The sequence below is a fragment of the Mizuhopecten yessoensis genome, unplaced genomic scaffold (assembly GCF_002113885.1).
Source record: "Mizuhopecten yessoensis strain PY_sf001 unplaced genomic scaffold, ASM211388v2 scaffold6163, whole genome shotgun sequence".
NCBI classification, from domain to species: Eukaryota; Metazoa; Mollusca; class Bivalvia; order Pectinida; family Pectinidae; genus Mizuhopecten; species Mizuhopecten yessoensis.
Window position 1 is genome coordinate 295,004 of NW_018406412.1, and position 20,902 is coordinate 315,905.

Here is a 20,902-nt window from a genome sequence, read left to right on the forward strand (position 1 = left end):
CCGTGGTATATTTTGTCTTTGTGTGTTGACACAGTGCTAAATTTGTCATTGTTTGTTGACTGTAGTGTATATCGTCCATGTGTGTTGACACCGTGGTATATTTTGTCTTTTTGTGTTGACACTCTGGTAAATTTGTCATTGTTTATTGACTGTAGTATATATCGTCCATGTGTGTTGACATAGTGGTATATTTTGTCTTTGTGTGTTGACTGTAGTATATATCGACACAGTGGCATATTTTGTCTTTGTGTGTTGACACCGTGGTATATTTTGGGTTTGTGTGTTGACACTGTGGTAAATTTGTCATTGTCTGTTGACTTTCGTATATATCGTCCATGTGTGTTGACACATTGGTATATTTTGTCTTTGTGTGTTGACACTATGGAAAATTTGTCATTGTTTGTTGACTGTAGTATATATCTTCTTTGTGTGTTGACACCGTGGTATATTTTGTCTTTTTGTGTTGACACTCTGGTAAATTTGTCATTGTTTATTGACTGTAGTATATATCGTCCATGGGTGTTGACACTGTGGTATATTTTGTCGTTGTGTGTTGACACAGTGGTATCTTTTGTCTTTGTGTGTTGACACTGTGGTAAATTTGTCATTGTCTGTTGACTGTAGTATATATCGTCCATGTGTTCACACAGTCGTATATTTTGTCTTTGTGTGTTGACACAGTGGTAAATCTGTCATTGTTTGTTGACTGTAGTATATATCGTCTTTGTGTGTTGACACAGTGGTCTATTTTGTCTTTGTGTGTTGACACTGTGGTAAATTTGTCATTGTCTGTTGACTTTCGTATATATCGTCCATGTGTGTTGACACATTGGTATATTTTGTCTTTGTGTGTTGACACAGTGGTATGTCTTTGTGTGTTGACACAGTGGCATATTTTGTCTTTGTGTGTTGACACAGTGGTATGTCTTTGTGTGTTGACACAGTGGCATATTTTGTCTTTGTGTGTTGACACAGTGGGATGTCTTTGTGTGTTGACACAGTGGTATATACGTTTACTGTGGTATATTTTGTCTTTGTGTGTTGACACTCTGGGAAATTTGTCATTGTTTATTGACTGTAGTATATATCGTCCATGTGTTCACACAGTCGTATATTTTGTCTTTGTGTGTTGACACTCTGGGAAATTTGTCATTGTTTATTGACTGTAGTATATATCGTCCATGTGTTGACACAGTCGTATATTTTGTCTTTGTGTGTTGACACTCTGGTAAATTTGTCATTGTTTATTGACTGTAGTATATATCGTCCATGGGTGTTGACACTGTGGTATATTTTGTCTTTGTGTGTTGACATTGTGGTAAATTTGTCATTGTTTGCTGACTGTAGTATATATTGTCCTTGTGAGTTGGCGCTGAAGTACATATTATTCTTGTGTGTTGACGCTGTGGTGTATGTTGTCCTTGTGTGTTGACGCTGTGGTATATGATGTCCATGTGTGTTGACGCTGTGGTATATGTTGTCCTTGTGTGGTGACGCTGTGGTATATGTTGTCCTTGTGTGGTGACGCTGTGGTATATGTTGTCCTTGTGTGTTGACGCTGTGGTATATGTTGTCCTTGTGTGTTGACGCTGTGGTATATGATGTCCTTGTGTGTTGACGCTGTGGTATATGATGTCCTTGTGTGTTGACGCTGTGGTATATGATGTCCTTGTGTGTTGACGCTGTGGTATATGTTGTCCTTGTGTGTTGACGCTGTGGTACATGATGTCCTTGTGTGTTGACGCTGTGGTATATGATGTCCATGGGTGTTGACGCTGTGGTATATGATGTCCTTGTGAGTTGACGCTGTGGTATATGTTGTCCTTGTATGGTGACGCTGTGGTATATTTTGTGTTTGTGTGTTGACGCTGTGATATACTTTGTAACTGTGTGTTGACTCTGTAGTACATATTGTCTTTGTTTGTTGACGCTGTAGTACATATTGTCCTCGTGTGCTGACGCTGTTGTATATTTTTCCTACTGTGTTGACGCTATGGTATATTTTGTGTTTGTGTGTTGACGCGATGGTATATTTTGTGTGTTGACGCTGTGGTATATTTTGTGTTTGTGTGTTGACGCTGTGGTATATTTTGTGTTTGTGTGTTGACGCTGTGGTATATTTTGTGTTTGTGTGTCGACGCTGTGGTATTTTTGTCCGTATTAGTTGACGCCGTTGTGTGTTTTTCCTTTTGTGCTGACGCTTTAATACATTTTGTCTTGCAGTGTTGACGCTATGGTATATTTTGTTTCTGTGAGTTGACGCTGTAGTACATTTTGTCTTTGATAGTTGACGCTGTAGTACATATTTTCCTTGTGAGTTGATGGGTGTTGATGTTTTAGTATCGATTGTCCCTGTGCGTTCAGGCCGTTGTACGTATTGTCCTCGTGTGTTGACGCTGTGGTAAATTCGTCAGTCTGTGTTGACATTGTGGTATATTTTCCCCTGTGTTTTGATGCGTTTGCATAGATTGTCCCTATGCGTTGAGGCCGTTGTAAATATTTTCCCTTTGAGTTGACACTGTGGTACATTTGTCCTTGTTAGTTTTCGCTGTGGTATATTTTGTCCTCGTGTGTTGACGCTGTGGTAAATTCGTCAGTCTGTGTTGACATTGTGGTATATTTTCCCCTGTGTTTTGATGCGTTTGCATAGATTGTCCCTATGCGTTGAGGCCGTTGTACATATTTTCCCTTTGAGTTGACACTGTGGTACATTTGTCCTTGTTAGTTTTCGCTGTGGTATATTTTGTCTTTGTGTGTTGACACAGTGGTATATACGTTTGTCTTTGTTTTTATACTTTGTCATCTTCAATATAAAACTATGGCAAACCAAAACACGGACATTTAAAATTTCCTGTAACCGATATGATGGATTAATCTTATGAATCACCCCGTACTTGTGGTCAAGTGTATTCAACTTGACGTTTTATTTGATAAACAAATAAAAGTATTACTTCAATATATTTAAATACCCTACTTTTGCATAATTGAAATATTTGAACGATGAGGTCATTTTTTTCATTCCGTTTTCATTATGATTTACTGCAACTTGATTGATGTACAAAAACGGAAATCGGAATGTGTTAATATAAATTTGATATCTTAAAAATAACAATAATACATATTTTATAGCATTTGATTATCACAAATATAACTTGTTTTTATTAATATTACTGGAAATTTTAAATACACATTACGGTTAAACAATGAATTGCATTTTTTTTATTTATGGAAACGTAATCAATGTAATAATTCTAGGAAAATAAATAAGCATACATATTCTGGAGCTAGTCGACGTCTGCCTCTTTACAATTTAAATGACGCATGTCTTTAGAAAAGCCAGAATGACATTTTACGTGAAGGTGACAAACGACCAATCGTACAGGTAGGCTCCATACGTTAGGTTCCCAGACCTTATGGTGTGGCCACGCAACAGAAGGCAAAGTTCGCTTAACAATGACTACTTATGGCACAGAAATAATACTCCGACGTAAAATGGGTTCCCAACTTCCTGTCAGAAACCTTTGGATCTAAGTTCAACAAAACAAGGCCGACACGATAGATCCGAGAGCAGTTCAATACGACGAACCTTCTCTCACCTGTAGGAAATACAGGTAAGAACGACATAAACTGGCTTGAAAATTACAGGTAGACCGCCATTCGAATGTCCCAGGCCTGGAAGAGCGAAGAGGTAGGTATAAGGGCATATATATAGTACAACCTGCTTTATCTGAACTTGCAGTTCTAGATCACAATCAGTCTGCGATATGTAACCGTACATTATCAGTCATGGGACGTTTTAAGACCCCGTTATCGGCCGAACGCGACTAAATACAGGTAAACATTGTATCTCTACTACATTTTATTGCCGCCATAATGACAATTTTGAGTTGTCCGGCAAAACTGAGATACGGTACTTAAGCTTACGATACCGCCATAATATTCAGTGGCCATATTATGCAAATGAGTTTAACCCAGACAGGTCAAAGGTTAAACGGTAAATTTATTCATAAATCTGTACATAACCCTATTCCAGTACGTCTTTTTTCTCGAAGAGCTTTCCACGTATCTTTGCTATCTGTGTGTGCGGTGAAGGTAAGGCGTGGGGTAGACCGTTTGCCAGTTCCGTTGTTATCACTGATAATAATATTTGGTGAGTCTTTATCAGGGTTCGAGCCATGGTAATGAACATTCTCCAGAGTGCTTGTGGCCTTCTCTGATTTATCGCAGTTTACAACCAACATGTCAATATGTCGTCCAGTCACCGACTATACCGAGCTATCGGGAAGGTTTGCTCCGGTCCTCAAACTGCATGTAGGCTATCGGCGATAAAACTTTATCGTTCCAGGTTTAAGTTGTCTCTCTGGCACTTGGTGAACACAATCTCTCCAGGTCTTGACACGATCACATTTGATTTGTTTTGAAACTTCATCAATTTATCTGGAGGACATCTTAATTTTCATTTTCTGTGATAATTCTTCATACTTTTGAAACTTTGGACTGGATTAACTTGGCAGGATACAGCGCAAAAGATACTTTGAAACTACACTTGGTCGCAAAGAAATTTGTTTTGGTTTTCCCGAAAAAAGTTGAAATCATTTTCTTTTCGTTTTCATTAAATTATAAATACAAAAGTTAAAACAGTCCGACAAGTACTCGTGAAGACGGTTGTCCGTGTTGATTGTTCCCAAGTTTTAAAGACAGTTTTGGCATTGCATTCTTCAAGTGTTATTGAAAATCTTATTTCTATGTTAAATGATTTAGACGACTTCAAACTTTCAAAACTTATATTAAAACTAAAAGACTATCACAATTGATCGTAAAAGAAGCATATGTATCCGAAACTCTGCACTACTGAGCTCTGATCTTAAGCATTGGCATTGTTTGTGTGTTAGCACGCAAAGTGTAGACCGTTGTGAGAGTTTGGTTACCGTTTTGGGAGGTGTTTTGTCGCGGTATACCTTTGTTCATTGTGCGAGCTGCGACACTGTAGCCCCTAACCTACCGTCCTCTCAGCATTATGCATTGGCTCAGGTAAGCACTCATACAGGTAAAAACGAGCATGGTGACAGCCATAAGGGACCGTATGCCTCGGTAGGACTAGGTCCAACATTTAGAGGTCAACTCTAGCTACTTGCTGGGAACATTTAGGTCGAGAGAAACGCATACATGCAGAATTTTACTGTGGCTACCTTCTCCTTTATTTCAGCTTCTGTTTTTGCAAGCTTTTGTGTGTGCTTTGGAGATATGTAACGTCTATTGTGTATGCTATTAATAGGATCAGTTGGAATTGCACTAGCAGGTACGTGGCACACCGATAGAAATGGTTCAACACCTGACAAAGGTCTTCAAACTCCTTCATCTCGTTATGTCAATCAATTCTTGTAGTATCCCAATCCCCATTGTATGTTCTTTAGTTAATGTTAAGAACTGTTGGCAGCTTTACTGAAACGCCATGTCGTAATTATCATAATTGTATGTTAATGAATCTATGTTTTAAACAAGAACATTATTACTTATTATAAAGTATTTTCCAGTTTGGTGCTTTAAAAAGTATTATGTTTTTATATTCTTATTTTTAAATCAAGAGTTCATTTCATTGTTGAAGATTTTTTTGGTATTGTGTGCTAATAAAATGCAATATGTTGAAAGATATTTCTCGGAATAACGCAGCTAGGTAAAGCAGTAGATATTACACTATTTAAGGTTAACAGTAATTGGGTTTTTTTCAATGATCTACAAAGATAATATGGTTGAAGATGTTCAAACAATGGAAAATAATATCTCAGTCTTGTGTTTTTTTTATTTTCCTAGCTAAACGTATTTTTGTTCATTAAATCTTAACCATTTTCACATATTTTAATTCATATCATTCAGTGAACGATATAGTACAGAAATAAAGCGATCAAATACACAGTTAAAGTTGATTTGTAAATATGTCGTCTATTTAAGGGTACTTAAAGTGTCAGATAGACTGTAATCATATCCATGGTGTTGATATTGGGTTTTATATTTACAGATTAATGCTTTGTTCTCTTGTGTTGTACAAATAAACAAGTTTTATTGATGCGATATAATCTGTATAAAGATTAGTTTTCATAAAATATTCGTTTCGTTTTTTCACTCTTCAGTTCTCGTTTTGATCATAAATTCTTTTCTTAAATAATATTATTCTGATATAAACTTGATCGTAACAGTCAATCAATTCTTTTTTAATTCCATTCAGATGATTTTTTTTCACCTTCAAAATATAGGTATAGTCTAGAAAAACACATATACAAAGATATTCATGGTAGTTTATCTCTGTCTGTATGACTATTTAATATAATCCGTCGCCATGGGCATCATCCTAATCACTTCTTCACATTCGCCATGTTTTCGTCAGTTTTTCACTGTACAGTATTGATAAATATAAAATATTTTTTGTCTACTCTTGTTGTATATATGTAATATATCTAAGATCCTATTTTATCATTTCAGTGTAAAATAACAAAGTACCAGACGTGATGTAATGCCCATTATTCCATCCGCTAAATCGCGTATCGTCAACGTCTGCCAAGATATAAGTTTTTTGTTTTTGTTAACGATTCCTTTTCACTCCTTCGTCATCATTTCGATAAACCACGTTCTAACGCAAAGTATTTGGTTTTACTGTTATTTCTTTTAATGACATTCTGCATCGTTGACATTATGAGATACTTGAAGTAAAAATGATTCAAGCATAACACAAAATATATGTAATACTGTGCGTTCCATTATTTTATGAATATGACATAGATTGGCTTTATTTGCCTTTCCTTATTTTTATAGTTTAAGCACGTCGTTAAATTCAGTAAGGAACTACAAATACTACTATTAAACAAGTGAATTTATCAAATCAATAACAAAATAAAATAATTTAAAACCGTATTTGTATAATTTAATATATATCACTTTTATAAACAGAATTGAGGTGGTAGTGCCTAAAATGCAATATTTAAAATTGATCTAGATAGATTTTCATTTCAACTGCTTATGGATTTATCATATTTTGAGAAATCCATCACGTTTCTTAAGACTATATTTACTAGTGCGAAATTCAAATTTTATATTGTCTGTCAAATGTTACTACTTCTAATTTGTTAGGTAAAAACTTTGTGTTATACGAAACTAGAGAACGAAATTTGCAGGATTTACTTTTTATTTTTGCTTTCGTTTAAAAGATTTTGGGAAAGTTTTTTTTACATCAAAGAAGACTTTTTTTCATTCACTTATTTAACTTTATTGATTTTTAAATTCAAAGTTCAAAGTTTAAAATATTTCTAATATATTTTGTTTTTAGATTATGACTGAAAAATGTCATCTTATCTGCATAACACGATGAAACTAAGCTTCACTTAAGACAAAGAAATATATCAGTTATTCAAATATATTTTCTTGGAATAAAAATCATCAATGCATAAATATTTTTTCATTCTATGTCTTGTATTTGAATTTACATACAATAAGCATATCGCTTTTTAATTTATGTAATTATTTTTTACTAGAGTTTAATAAATACTCCACCAAATATTCTTTATATTTTATACCCAAAAACAATGTGCTGGGGTAAGGCTTTTACAGTTTATCTGTGCTATTTTTATTTCATTTTGATCTTCTTTTTATCTCCAGATGTTTTTATTTTTTTTCGATCTTTTGTGTTTTTTCATTTGAATAAATCTAAAGATCGATTCGGCTTTCTGGGTCTTTGTCAGCTGGTTTAAGGATCTAAGCCGTATCAAAAAATGTCTTTGACCAAACATCCAAACAATTACTTATTTGAAGTTATTTCGGAATTTTTAAGAAGGCTCTGTTTATTTACTTAGAATTAGTTGTGTTAAGTTTAAACCACTTTCAACAACCCGAATTTGGTTCAATCATAATTATCGTTTTTCTGAATGAGTTTAATAAATTACAAAGTCAATTATTTCTTGTCTTTTTATATGCTGGGAAGTTTTCAAAAGTTTATTTTCATTTATTTATGTTTATTTATCAGGAATCAAAAATTTATTTTAAACACTAAATATTCTTACGGTTTTTGTTTTTGTTTTTGCTAGTTAATCTATTTTCAGGCTATAACAAATAATGAAAATTAAAGATGTCTTGTTTCTTTAACACATTGAGTTTTCTTGTTATAATATCTCGGAGAAAATAGATTGTTTATTTTTGTTTTCCAATTTGTTTTTATAAATTTATACGTAATTGAACAAAAAATATTATTTTCAATTTTATGGAATGTCCTATGTTTCCTTTCATTTTCATTTAATAATATTATTTATTATATAATATTGTTTTAGGTTGTTTTGTATATGGCTTTTTTGTTCATGTTTTTCTCTTGAATTATTTACAAATTGTTAGTTATACGATCGATCTAGCTTAATTCATATGAAACTTTGATTTTCATGTGTTCATTTGAATGTTCGTAATTATGAATGTTGCGACTGAATTGTTACTGTCATTTATTCTTATTTATTGATATTTATATTAATCAACATTCTTATTTTGTTTTTCCAGGTTTGCAGCCTATCCAGGCACGGCCACACAGGTAGGAGAACGTCCAGGCTGTGTGTGTACCGACACGAGACTGTCCTTTCCCAGTCAGCTCGGCGGACGTCCAAAGATCAGCGAGACTAGGGTACACCCTATACTTCAGCAGTACTGTGAGCTAAATACAAACAACGCGACTAGCCATGGCACAGATTAGGCCTCGCGAGAGCTGGCCAAGACCCTCGCCACCCGGGATCACACGAAGCCCACTCAATCCGCCTGTGTATGCCGAAGAGGAGGAGGAAGAGAAGGCGATTCATGAGGAAAGACACGTGCCAATACCGCAGGAAACTGTGGAGGTAGAGGAGAGTATTGACGAGGTGGTTGAAGAAGTTTTCGAGGAAGAAGTGGGTGGTGAGTGCGAGCTTCAGGACGAATCCGTGTATGAGTATCAAGGTACAGGGTCCAGCGATTTGGATGAGTCAATATCTGTTTGTACAGATACGCGTGTACGGGTAGACGACTGTGTGACAGAGTCGCAACAGCAACACAGCGACACAGTGGTCCTTTCTTACCATACCCAGACACCAGAGTCCGCGGCCGAGACAGCTCAGGCGGTGGAAAGCATCAGCCATATCGAGGATGTAGGGACACCGGAAGTCTCCAGATCACCACCACCGTTACAAACCGTGCAAATAGTGAAATATCCCAACAACGGAAGTTTACATCGCGTCGGGGAGGACGACGATCTAGGACATACGCACTTAACGAATCTGTCGACAGCAGGACATGGGTCGTTCGCGGGATTAAATCTGACGAACGCACCAGTTGGTCTAGTTAATATATCCGGTTCCTCGAACCTGCATTCAACTTTCGACAACACAAATAACGTGCTGCTCCCCCAGGTGGACGTTGAAGAATTCTTTGACAAAATGGAGCGTCCCATGGCTACTTCCGTATCTCTGGGCAATTCTCACTATACGACTGGAGGAAACGGTCACTTGACAACGTTGACCAACGCGCCGATGACGCCACAAACAATTTATCAAGGGTTATTAGGTTCATCTGGTGGTGTGGTGACTTTACCCCACCACTCGGCTTACTCGGACATTCATCATCCTTCATATCATTCACCATTATCCTCACTGTACTTGCCGCCCGGTCGGCCACATGATTACGGACTTTCATCGTCGGCGTCTCCGCCACAGTCGTCTACGCCCTCCTCTCAATGGTCAATTCCTTCTCAGGAAGCAACGTATACTAGCATTGGACTGACATCCCCTGTAAAGTACTCTTACCCTCTCACTAACGACAGTGGATCCCCTTCCCACTCCTCCATCCGCAACGAGGGTTCCCCCGGGCTGCAGTATGCTCGGGGACAACCCCCGAGTGAGGCCTCATATGGGAGTTACTTGAGTCATGAACTCGCAGGACAGACTGGCATTTCCCCCTTTAACATGGCGGTAGAGGAAGCCAGAACTCAAGGTAAGTCAATATTTTCACCAATTTCTTGCAACTTTCAAGTTCCGCCGCTATTGAATCCTATGGTAATTGTTACTGATCAGAACAATAGGGTTGTACCCTAATGCTATGAAAATAAGTGTAATCAGATAACATATCATTCCCCCAATGTAATGGTTTGTAATTGCATCAGTCTTCTTTGTGTAATTATAACTGACCAAAGGGCAATGGTGATTGAAAGGGTGCCATTGCGCCTTATGGCAACAGTACCTGGTCTGATTAGGCGCCATTGTGCCAAAGGCAATGGTGATGGGTTTGATCTGGTGCCATTGCGCTGTAGTATGATGTAGACTGGACAAATTAAGGTTTTATGTGTTCCTTATCAAGTCTTTGATTGGAATTTGGCATTGGTAAATTCGTGTTGTTTTCGTAAAACGTATACGAATAAAGGGTTATTGTGAAAATGTTCTTTCAATATAACATTCCGCGTATCAACCCTATTTGCTAAGATGCTATCCCTAAATATAACATACTTTTTAACCCCTGAACTATAACCCAAACATTAAAAATATGAAATTAATTATTTTGTGGTGATTGTCGTATTCCCTACTTACGTATATCAGTGATGTTTTCTTACTTGAATTAAGCTTTCTCTTATGGAAGCAGGTTACTGACAAAATTGACGCGTTAGAGACACCTTGACCTTGTGATAACTTGGTACTGTGACGTAATCACAATGGTTGTCGGTTATCCTACTCATAGAACCATCAGATTAGTTTCATTTCATTGTTTTACTAACATAACTCCGTTGTCATCATCTCTACTGTAATCTTACAAATGAATCCTAAAGATAACAACAAATGTACAAAGTAGTTAATCGAGCTACAAATCAAGTGATGAAATTCTACTCGTGTAAGGTTTGTAATGTGATCACGTGCTATAAATACACGTTACATGCGTGTTGAAAATAAAAATAAATACAATTACTTTATCAAATTATACTGAGAATTGTCATATCAGATTAAGATAAATGGTGTTCCCAGTAGCTATCAAATAATTTCAAATACATTGCAACAGATTAGATAAAAAGGAAAATAGAGAGATTCGAACTGATGATATATTACAATGCATATACTCAGTCCTACATTTTAGTGTAAACACTCACTCACACATTACAATTATTAGGTATGTACTCAATGAGAACTTCCCCCAAATATATTTACTTGCACTTAACAGTTATATACTCACACGTTAAAATGTATATACTCTCTCACATGTTATAATGTATATACTCTCTCACACGTTATAATGCAAATACTATCTCACACATTAAAATGTAAATACTCTCTCACACATTAAAATGTATATACTCTCTCACATATTAAAATGTATATACTCTCTCACACATTATAATGTATATACTCTCTCACACATTATAATGTGTATACATTCTCAAACATCATAATGTGTATACAATCTCACACATTATAATGTATATACTCTCTCACACATTTTTTTCTTCTCACACATTATCATGTTTATACTCACACATTATAATGTTTATACTCACATATATCATAATGTGTATACTCACACATTATAATTTTTATACTCACACATTACATTGTTTATACTCACACATTAAAATATTTATACTAACACATTAAAATGTTTATACTCACACATTAAAATGTTTATACTCACACATTAAAATGTATATACTCTCTCACATGTTATAATGTATATACTCTCTCACACGTTATAATGTATATACTATCTCACAAATTAAAATGTATATACTCTCTCACAAATTAAAATGTATATACTCTCTCACACATTAAAATGTATATACTCTCTCACACATTAAAATGTATATACTCTCTCACACATTAAAATGTATATACTCTCTCACACATTATAATGTATATACTCTCTCACACATTATAATGTGTATACATTCTCACACATCATAATGTGTATACAATCTCACACATTAAAATGTATATACTCTCTCACACATTTTTTTTACTCACACATTATCATGTTTATACTCACACATTATAATGTTTATACTCGCATATCATAATGTGTATACTCACACATTATAATTTTTATACTCACACATTATATTGTTTATACTCACACATTAAAATGTTTATACTAACACATTAAAATGTTTATACTCACACATTAAAATGTTAATACTCACACATTTAAATGTTTAATCCTCACACATTTTGTTTGTTTGTACACCATAAGACATTAATGTAATAATCTACACGTCATTGCTTATTCACTCATTCACGTATTTCAATGTATACACTCACATACACATTATGATACATATTAAAACTCATACATATACGATGTATATACTCATTTGCATATAAAATAATGAATATAAACTATGAGAAACTTTACAATTTATAAAAATTAGTATAAATTGCATTTTATACAATTATATTAATACAATTTTCATACAGCCTTGAAATGTAAAAGCCGCCATTTTGACTCCAGTCTGTGACGTCATTTACTTGTCCTAGGCGTGACGTCACAATTGAAACATCTAAAATTTATAACCAATCATGTGGATGATAGGTCATATTACAGGGGTTTATACGTCAAAAAAATATTAAATTATTATATTCACTGGACAACACGGTACATTATGCGATAAAAAATATATTAAAAATATGAACAATAAACACATAAAATGCTAAAAATAACATAAATAGTTATAAGAATAGCATGAGTATTACACAATAAATATGAATCAAGTTAAACTTTAACGTAAAATACATGTAATAGTAGATCAGGTAACTGCCTTTCTAATATACATCACTATATTTTAATGAGCCTAAAATTGAGTTTTGTTCGCACGAATTGACTGTTCGCTTTTGTTTTCCCACACTCACTTTATTGACCAAGAAAATTGTATTTTATACATTCATGTATACTTTGCATTTTCTTTGTTTTTCCTTTTTTATCCTTTGTTTGTTCTGCTGATATTAAAAAGCTATGCTGTATTTGTCAACATCTTTACGGTGACCGATTAAGGATATGTGCTCCGACATTTGTTTCTGGCTTGTATGAATATAATTCATTTTTTGTTATAATTTTGCTTAATATATTACTGAAAACACAATATAGTCAATGCTTAAACAAACTTAAAAATTCCAACAATCTAACAATGTATTAATGAAATGTAAGAAAATATAAAATGTTTGAAAATAAATGAATATGGCATGTTGAATGTAGTATGTATATATGTTATATATTAAAAATCAAGAATTAAACAATAAACAATGTTAAATAAAAAAAAACAATTAACATACAGAGAAAACAAATGTAACGTGTTAATACATAAATATAATATGTTTAACAAAAAATATACAATGATCAACAAAAAATTAATAATTGAACAAAATTATAAAATGTTGAACAATTATGTAAAAATGTTAAATAAAAAATGTTTATCAGGTAAATCAATAATTATACAATGAAAAACGTTTAAAATGTTATAATCAGGGAAGAATTATAAAAAAGACATCAAGACGGAAATTATTGCTAAATATCGTTTCGATTTGTAACTTCAATAGGGAACAAATTATTGTTTCACGCCAGGTACACACAAACACAACGCTTTACATGCATAATATATATATAAAACTTGTAAAAATGTTAGTTATACAAACGATGTTGAAAAAAACAGTTCACTTTCGCAAAACAATGGTTTAAAACGATAAACGATAACATCAGAAAGATGAACAATAAAATAAACTAATTAATAATAGATATACATTGTCAAACAATTATGCACATTACTTAACATAACAAAATTAAATGGTAAGAAATAACATAAAGTGCTAAATATTATAGTAATTTCAAGAAATAAAACTAAAACGTAAAGCAATTATATAGATTGCTTAACAATAAATATAAAATATGTTTTTATATTATTTTGTTTTCATAAATAACTTTATTTCATTTTACGACAATAGTGAACAAAATTTATCATTTTATATTGAATACTCCTGTTGGCCCGGAGGGAAGCCCACACGGTGTCCTAATGTAAGAGGAAACTGTACCCGGATCAACCATGTTGCGGGGCAAGTGACCCAAATAACTTCATGTACAATCGGGGAATCAAAAGGAAAACAAGTGTTTTCTGAAACGATGTTTAAATTACGCTTCTTGTCCCGGATGCAAGTGCACAGAGGATTTTACTGTGGTAAGAAACTCGAGTACTTGCAGAAAGCCAGTGGGTCGATCAGGTGTCCCAATATTATGAATAAAAGATAAAATATATATTTTCAAACGATATCTTTCAAACATTTAATAATAAATAAGAAGTGTCAACATTAATGTAAATACATATACCATGTCAAACAGTAAATGTATAGTGTTATCAATAAATATACAATATTAAACAAGATATATATACTTGTATATCAAATATTTATCAATGCATGTAAATATATTTAATGTTAAACAGTACAATATTAAACAGTATTAATAGAAAGTTAACTTTAAAAATACAATTTTGAAAAATGTGTACAATGTTACAAATAAATACATAATGTCAAAATATACATAAAACTTTTAAAAGTATCAAGTTCAACTAATTGAACATCCAAATAAAATATTAATAATCAACATATAATGATAAACAAAATAATGCTGATAAAATGTTAAAATGTTAAACAGTTGATATGAAATAGCAATAAATAGATTATGTTTAACATGAAACATTCAATGTTAATGAATAATTTAAAACGACAAATGATAAATTCATCATAAAGTTTAACCATACATAACCTTAAACACTCAATTTGTTTTAATATAAAGTAAAACATATGGTATATCAACGATACAAAAAGAAACAATAAATATGATATATTAACAATCAACACTAAACAATAAACATAATATAATTAAGCATAAGCACCATACATTTCAGTGTTTCAATATCTAAGAACATTAAATTTTAGTAATATAAGCGATGAAATGAAATTTGCCATAAATGATAATACAATTAAATGCTAGTTATATAACTGATAAAAACAAACATAAAATACATAATAATACCATAAAATACAAGTAATTAAGCGATAAAATCAAACATGAAATTGATAATAATACCATAAAATGTAAGGAATACATACCAATAAAAACAAATATGAAATACATAATAATAACATTAAGTGCAAGTAATATAAGCGATAAAAACAAGCATAAAATATATAATAATACCATAAAATGTAAGGAATATATACCAATAAAAACCAACATGAAATATACAATAATAACATTAAGTGCAAGTAACATAAGCGATAAAAACAAACATAAAATATATAATAATACCATAAAATGTAAGGAATACATACCAATAAAAACAAATATGAAATACATAATAATAACATTAAGTGCAGGTAACATAAGCGATAAAAACAAGCATAAAATATATAATAATACCATAAAATGTAAGGAATATATACCAATAAAAACAAACATGAAATATATTATAATACCATTAAATAAAAGTAATAGAAATGATAAAAACAAACATGAAATTGATAATAATATCATAAAATGTAAGGAATAAAAATATATAATAATACCATAAAATGTAAGGAATATATACGAATAAAAACAAACATGAAATATATTATAATACCATTAAATAAAAGTAATAGAAATGATAAAAACAAACATGAAATTGATAATAATACCATAAAATGTAAGGAATATATACCGATTAAAACTAGCTTGAAATATATAATAATACCATTAAATGCAAGTAATATAAGCGATAAAATTTAAACATGAAATTGTTCATAATACCATAAAATGCAAGTAATATAACTAATAAAAACAAGCATGAAATACATATTAATAACATTAAATGATAGCAATAAAAGTGATAAAAACAAGCATAAAATGAATAATAACACCATTAAATGTTAATAATATAAGCGATAAAATCAACTAAAAATATACGTGTACAATGATAATACACGGTAGATATTGAAGAATAAAAAGAGTGCAATAATAAAAAGACATTAAAGAACAAATATAATATTCATTAGCATTGTTATCAGTTTTATGAGAAGTTATTTTTACATAACCAATACAAATTTCTATGTGACGTTTCGATGACTAGTACGATATGTACACTGTCACCTTCATCAGACAAATGACCAATAAAGCGTATGCTCACAAATGTGTAAAATGTGTACGAGTTGTCAATAAAATCGATGTCGATTTCGGCTTCGCTGGAGTACAATAGCTGTTATCGAAACGTCACATAGAATTTTTTATTGGTTGTGTAAAAAGAACTTCTCATAATCCATACTTACCAACCTGAGGAAAATGTTTAGAAATTGTTATCAGTTATTAAACCACTTTGTTGATTGACTGATATGTATCATAAATTATACTATGTTTATTGTTTGGTGTTAACTGTCAAGGAGACGGATTTACATAAGTACTATGTACTGGTTTCTGGATCCTTTTCCGTATTTATAACCATGTACTATTGTAATTTAAAATCAATAAAATAAAGTTTAAACTAATTGCGTATACATTATACTTATTATTATTTTTTTCATTTTTTTTCATTTTTTTTTTAACTTTTTAACTTTATTGCTTTATATTAAAATTTATTGAAATATGACGTAGTAAACGATACACTGTAACGATGATATCTATTTTTGGAAATGATAAATAATAAATCAGGTCAAGATAAATAGTCAGCAATCGAAAGTGTTTATTACACTATAAACATAGAAAGAAAACACATTGTATATAAAAGTATAAACATTAAGCAATAAAACTGTGTAATAGACTACGGGTATAAGTAAAACACATAAAACATAATCTATTTAATAATAATGCATTCTTTTTCAAATACACATTATTCACTTTATTTCAGGAAGAATTATAAGTTGGTAATTAACCTAAATACAGTTTATGAAACTAAAATAAATAAAGCGAAATAAAAAAACATAAACATGTAACGTAATATGCCAAATAACGAACACACTAACTTTGTTAGACTCCCTGTCTGGCAAAGTTAGGGCGCACGCTTAGATTTGCTAAGCAATGAATATATTAGTTTAATAAAACAATTAAAATGCTAATTCTGAACAAAACATACTTGCTACGCTAAACAAACAATGTATTGATTATATCAAACAATAAATAAACGTATGTCAATAAGGAAGATTGACTATTCCAAAACAGGAACGTGGTTAATTTCAAAGTAAAAACATACAAATAAAACACACAGACTAGAACAAGAATAACAATAAGTAGGAGAGAAATCTTGACGTGTACCGTGCTTCCTTGAAAATTGCAAAACGGTTTAGGGTAGGTAGGGTAACCAAAAACAAATTTCACATGTGTTTACCTCGACTTATACCATAACACTGCTCAACAAAAATGATGTCTTTCAGTCTTAATCTACAGAACACGATTAACCTATGGTATTCATATTGAATGATGGTCCGAGCGCCGTTATTTGACAAGATTGTTACATTGTACCGATATACCCGTTTTTCACTTTTTTCGTTCATTCTATTTAACAACAGACACATGTTAGGGAAATAAATACGTAGTTTGGAGCTGTTTATGAAAATTATTTTTGACGTCTGTGCAACCACTTGACTTTGATGGGGTTATCTCGATCTGGCTATGTATATAGGAAGTTTCATTTAAACTAATATCTGACATTGCAAAGATATGATCAGGAAATTAAACAATGTTAAACGTTATCTACAAACGCGACGGTTTGAGGACGATTCTAAACTCAATCTTGCATGGTTTTATACAAAAACAAAACTGGCAACTGGCCATGTGTCAACGGCGCTCCGTCACGTTGCTACAACAGGTATTTACTAGCAAAGCAATTCATTTTTGCTAATGGGAGGCACGGTAGTCTAGTGGTAGGACGCCGGGCTCGTGACCGAAGGGTCGCGAGTTCGAGTCACGGCACTGTGTTGTATCTTTGAGAAAGATACTTTACTCCGCTTGTTCAAGTCTACTCAGCTGTAAGAACTGTTGTATGCTAGCTGTGAGCGCCGAAATGGCAGCATCGGTTGTATGCTCCCAAGGAGTTGAGAAAGGTATTGGCTGGTTGCAAAGGCCCTATAACCACGGATAATAATTTGTGAACCGCTTTGCTTGTGATGAAGCGGTATATAAGAACCTCGAATTGTTATTGTTATTATTAGTTTGGGCCTGCTGGTGCAGCAGAAAATGGGTTGTTTTATTTGGCTACCAGAGACTGGGTTACAATACATGGCTTACGATTCTAAATGCTGTGGGTTACAATACATGGCTGACGAATATAAATAATCTGGGTCGTAATAAGTGGCTAACGAATCTTAATGTAACTCGTGGCTAGCAAAGATAATAGTACTCGATCGAACACTTTCAAGCACAGATTTTCAACAATAATGTTTCAGGAAATAACATATCACAGTATAATTACAGTATACATAAATATAAAGTAAGGACAATTACTTTGCATGTTTATATCCTGACCTTTTCAAGTGATAATTTAAACAACCGCATTAATACACTTTTCTGCTACAAAATTAAATAACCGACGGAATTCTCACGTGCTTGTTCTCCGATATAAAAATAGAGACACGTGTTTACTTTTGTGTTCACGTTTATACGGTTCTTCCGTTCAAATAGACTAATACGGTTTATCATATGTAGGTATCTCAGATTAACAGAATCCATCCTTGATGTGAGTTGGATAAGGTAATTCAAACCCAAGGGATAAATATTGAGCGGGAGACCTATTCGAGGGCGTAGAATTTTGGTTTGGGGTTTTGTCGAGGTTCTTACACCAAATTAAGCACCCGAGGGTAGAACATACCTAAATATTGATTGACTCTTTTTCATCCACCTTTTAACCGACGTTTAGACCAAAAAAATAGACAAAGGCAATGCAAACGTATCACTAAAAAAAGCAAATTTCTAGAAAAAAAAATTGAAACTAAGGCCATATGTGGAAGGAGCAAAAAAATGGTATATCTTAGGTATGCATCAAATTTAGAGATACATGCAAGACTTTCAGGGCAAGCCTGTACAACCTTTTCTACGTTTTTGAGGTGGCGTTACCTGCTAATGGCAATATTGCCACAGTAGGTCAAACGCCTTTTGACGTGTTTTCAATTGTGACGTCATAATAAACGCCATCATCTGATTATGACGTCATAATAATAAAGGTCACTGAGTGCACCCAAGTGGGATTAATATAATATTTTATCACTTTGGGGATACCAGAGAAAAACTCGTAACCCGAAGGTTGATTTTTTTCTGTCTTACTCCTAAAGTTAGGAATGGTTATTTTTTCTCCCACGTCAAATACAAATGGTAATTTCATGAAACGCATATGTTTAATTCATAAATTTCAGCTGGTTTGAGTGATCTGCCGTGATTTGCTATTGTTGACGTGACGTCATTGCATTGTAATGTAACGCCAATGCATTGTTGACGTGACGTGATGCAATTGTTAGGAAAGGGGAATTCCCCGATCTTACCTTTACCGGAAGTTTGGATATCTCTGTCGAAATGGGGATATACAGTTATCTTTACCCCCTTGGAGATAAGACAGAAAAATGGTTAGATTCTTAAATGTCTTGTCCGAGGCTTTGCCGAGGACCAGTCTTTCATAAGCTTACTCCGAGAGTTGAGATTTTTCTGTCTTACTCCTGAGGTGGGGTATGATGATTTTTTCTCGAACATCAAATACATGATTTTATGAAATTCAAAAGTTAATTTCATTACTTCCAGCAAATCGGAGTTGTCTTGCATGATCTGCTTATGATGACGTGATGTCATTACATTGTTGACGTAACGTCAGTGCATTGTGAACGTGTAGTTTGTTTGTAAACAAAAACACATGTGGGGTATGAATATCATTATTCACTGTTGATGACGTCACAAGTACCGGTGACACATTTTATGACGTTACAATTGAACACGTGCTAATCGGCATGAAACTATCTCCCACTAGGGGTTGACAAGCTAATATTCCCCGGCGAAACCGAGAGACACCTGTGAAGGGTAGGAGGAAAGAGAATCATCTTTCCTTGGCCGAAAGTGTAGACATATCCGTCTTATGGGGGAGAAAGAAATATTTTTTCCTGACCGGAAGTGGGAATATCTCTGTCACATATGGGGAAAAACACGTATCCTATATGGATTTTCCATTTGGGACACGTGTTTCTTTCATACGCAGAGATGGGGAAAATACTATTCATCTCCTTGTCAATGTCTTGTATACATATTACATAATTTATCTCTCTTGGGTATATAATTCCATCTCCTTAACTGTGCCCTAAACTAGCATGAATAAACAACTTATATAGCAGAGTCCTAATAAATCTTTTTAAACTAACCCATGTTTATATATTCTATAATTTGTTCCTGTTGAAGAATTAAACACGTCTTGTCAGCGGGAATAGCTACAAATTTAACTTTGACTCTATGGAAAAGTGTATTTTTTAACATTTAACGCTTTCTGATTCTAACGATTCGAAAATGCTTCCCAGTTAATTCACTTTCTTTGTGAAGTAACGCTTGGCGTGTTAAGATAAGAGGCACCGAATTTAAATACAAGTAACTTGGTTAGTGCATATGCACTGTCACCATTGTAGATATGATCATTTCGTACATGTGTTCAAAATATTGGACTTCTTTTGTTAAAATCGTCTTTACAGTTACAAGTGTATACTTATTTAAGTACAGAATCCGTTTCTGTTTGTAACTGAATATCATGGGTGTTACGGAAACAGGGCTTTCTTTCTCCGCAAAGAAAAAAATCATTCATGCACTTGAGTGAAAAGCTGTATTAAGTTTATCTTACGTCACAATTGCAGGATTTTTTTTATTGGTCATGCGAAACTGATAACATAAAATT

General features: G+C 33.1%; 1 protein-coding gene across 7 annotated transcripts in view; it reads left to right on the plus strand.

Annotated features, from left to right (window-relative positions):
* Window positions 1-3,220: 3,220 nt before the first annotated feature.
* LOC110451651 (transcriptional regulatory protein GAT1-like) overlaps window positions 3,221-20,902 on the plus strand; it is a 51,187-nt gene continuing 33,505 nt past the window's right edge. The window contains exons 1-2 of one of the 7 annotated variants that reach the window (XM_021499773.1): window positions 3,221-3,688; window positions 8,530-9,987. In XM_021499773.1, coding sequence (XP_021355448.1) covers window positions 8,706-9,987 — 1,282 coding nt within the window. In that variant the 5' untranslated portion in view covers window positions 3,221-3,688; window positions 8,530-8,705. Of the gene's footprint in view, window positions 3,689-3,783; window positions 3,835-4,070; window positions 4,151-4,182; window positions 5,032-5,058; window positions 5,300-8,529; window positions 9,988-20,902 lie in introns of those variants that run through there. The other 6 variants (XM_021499775.1, XM_021499777.1, XM_021499779.1 and 3 more) reach the window with 6 other exon arrangements.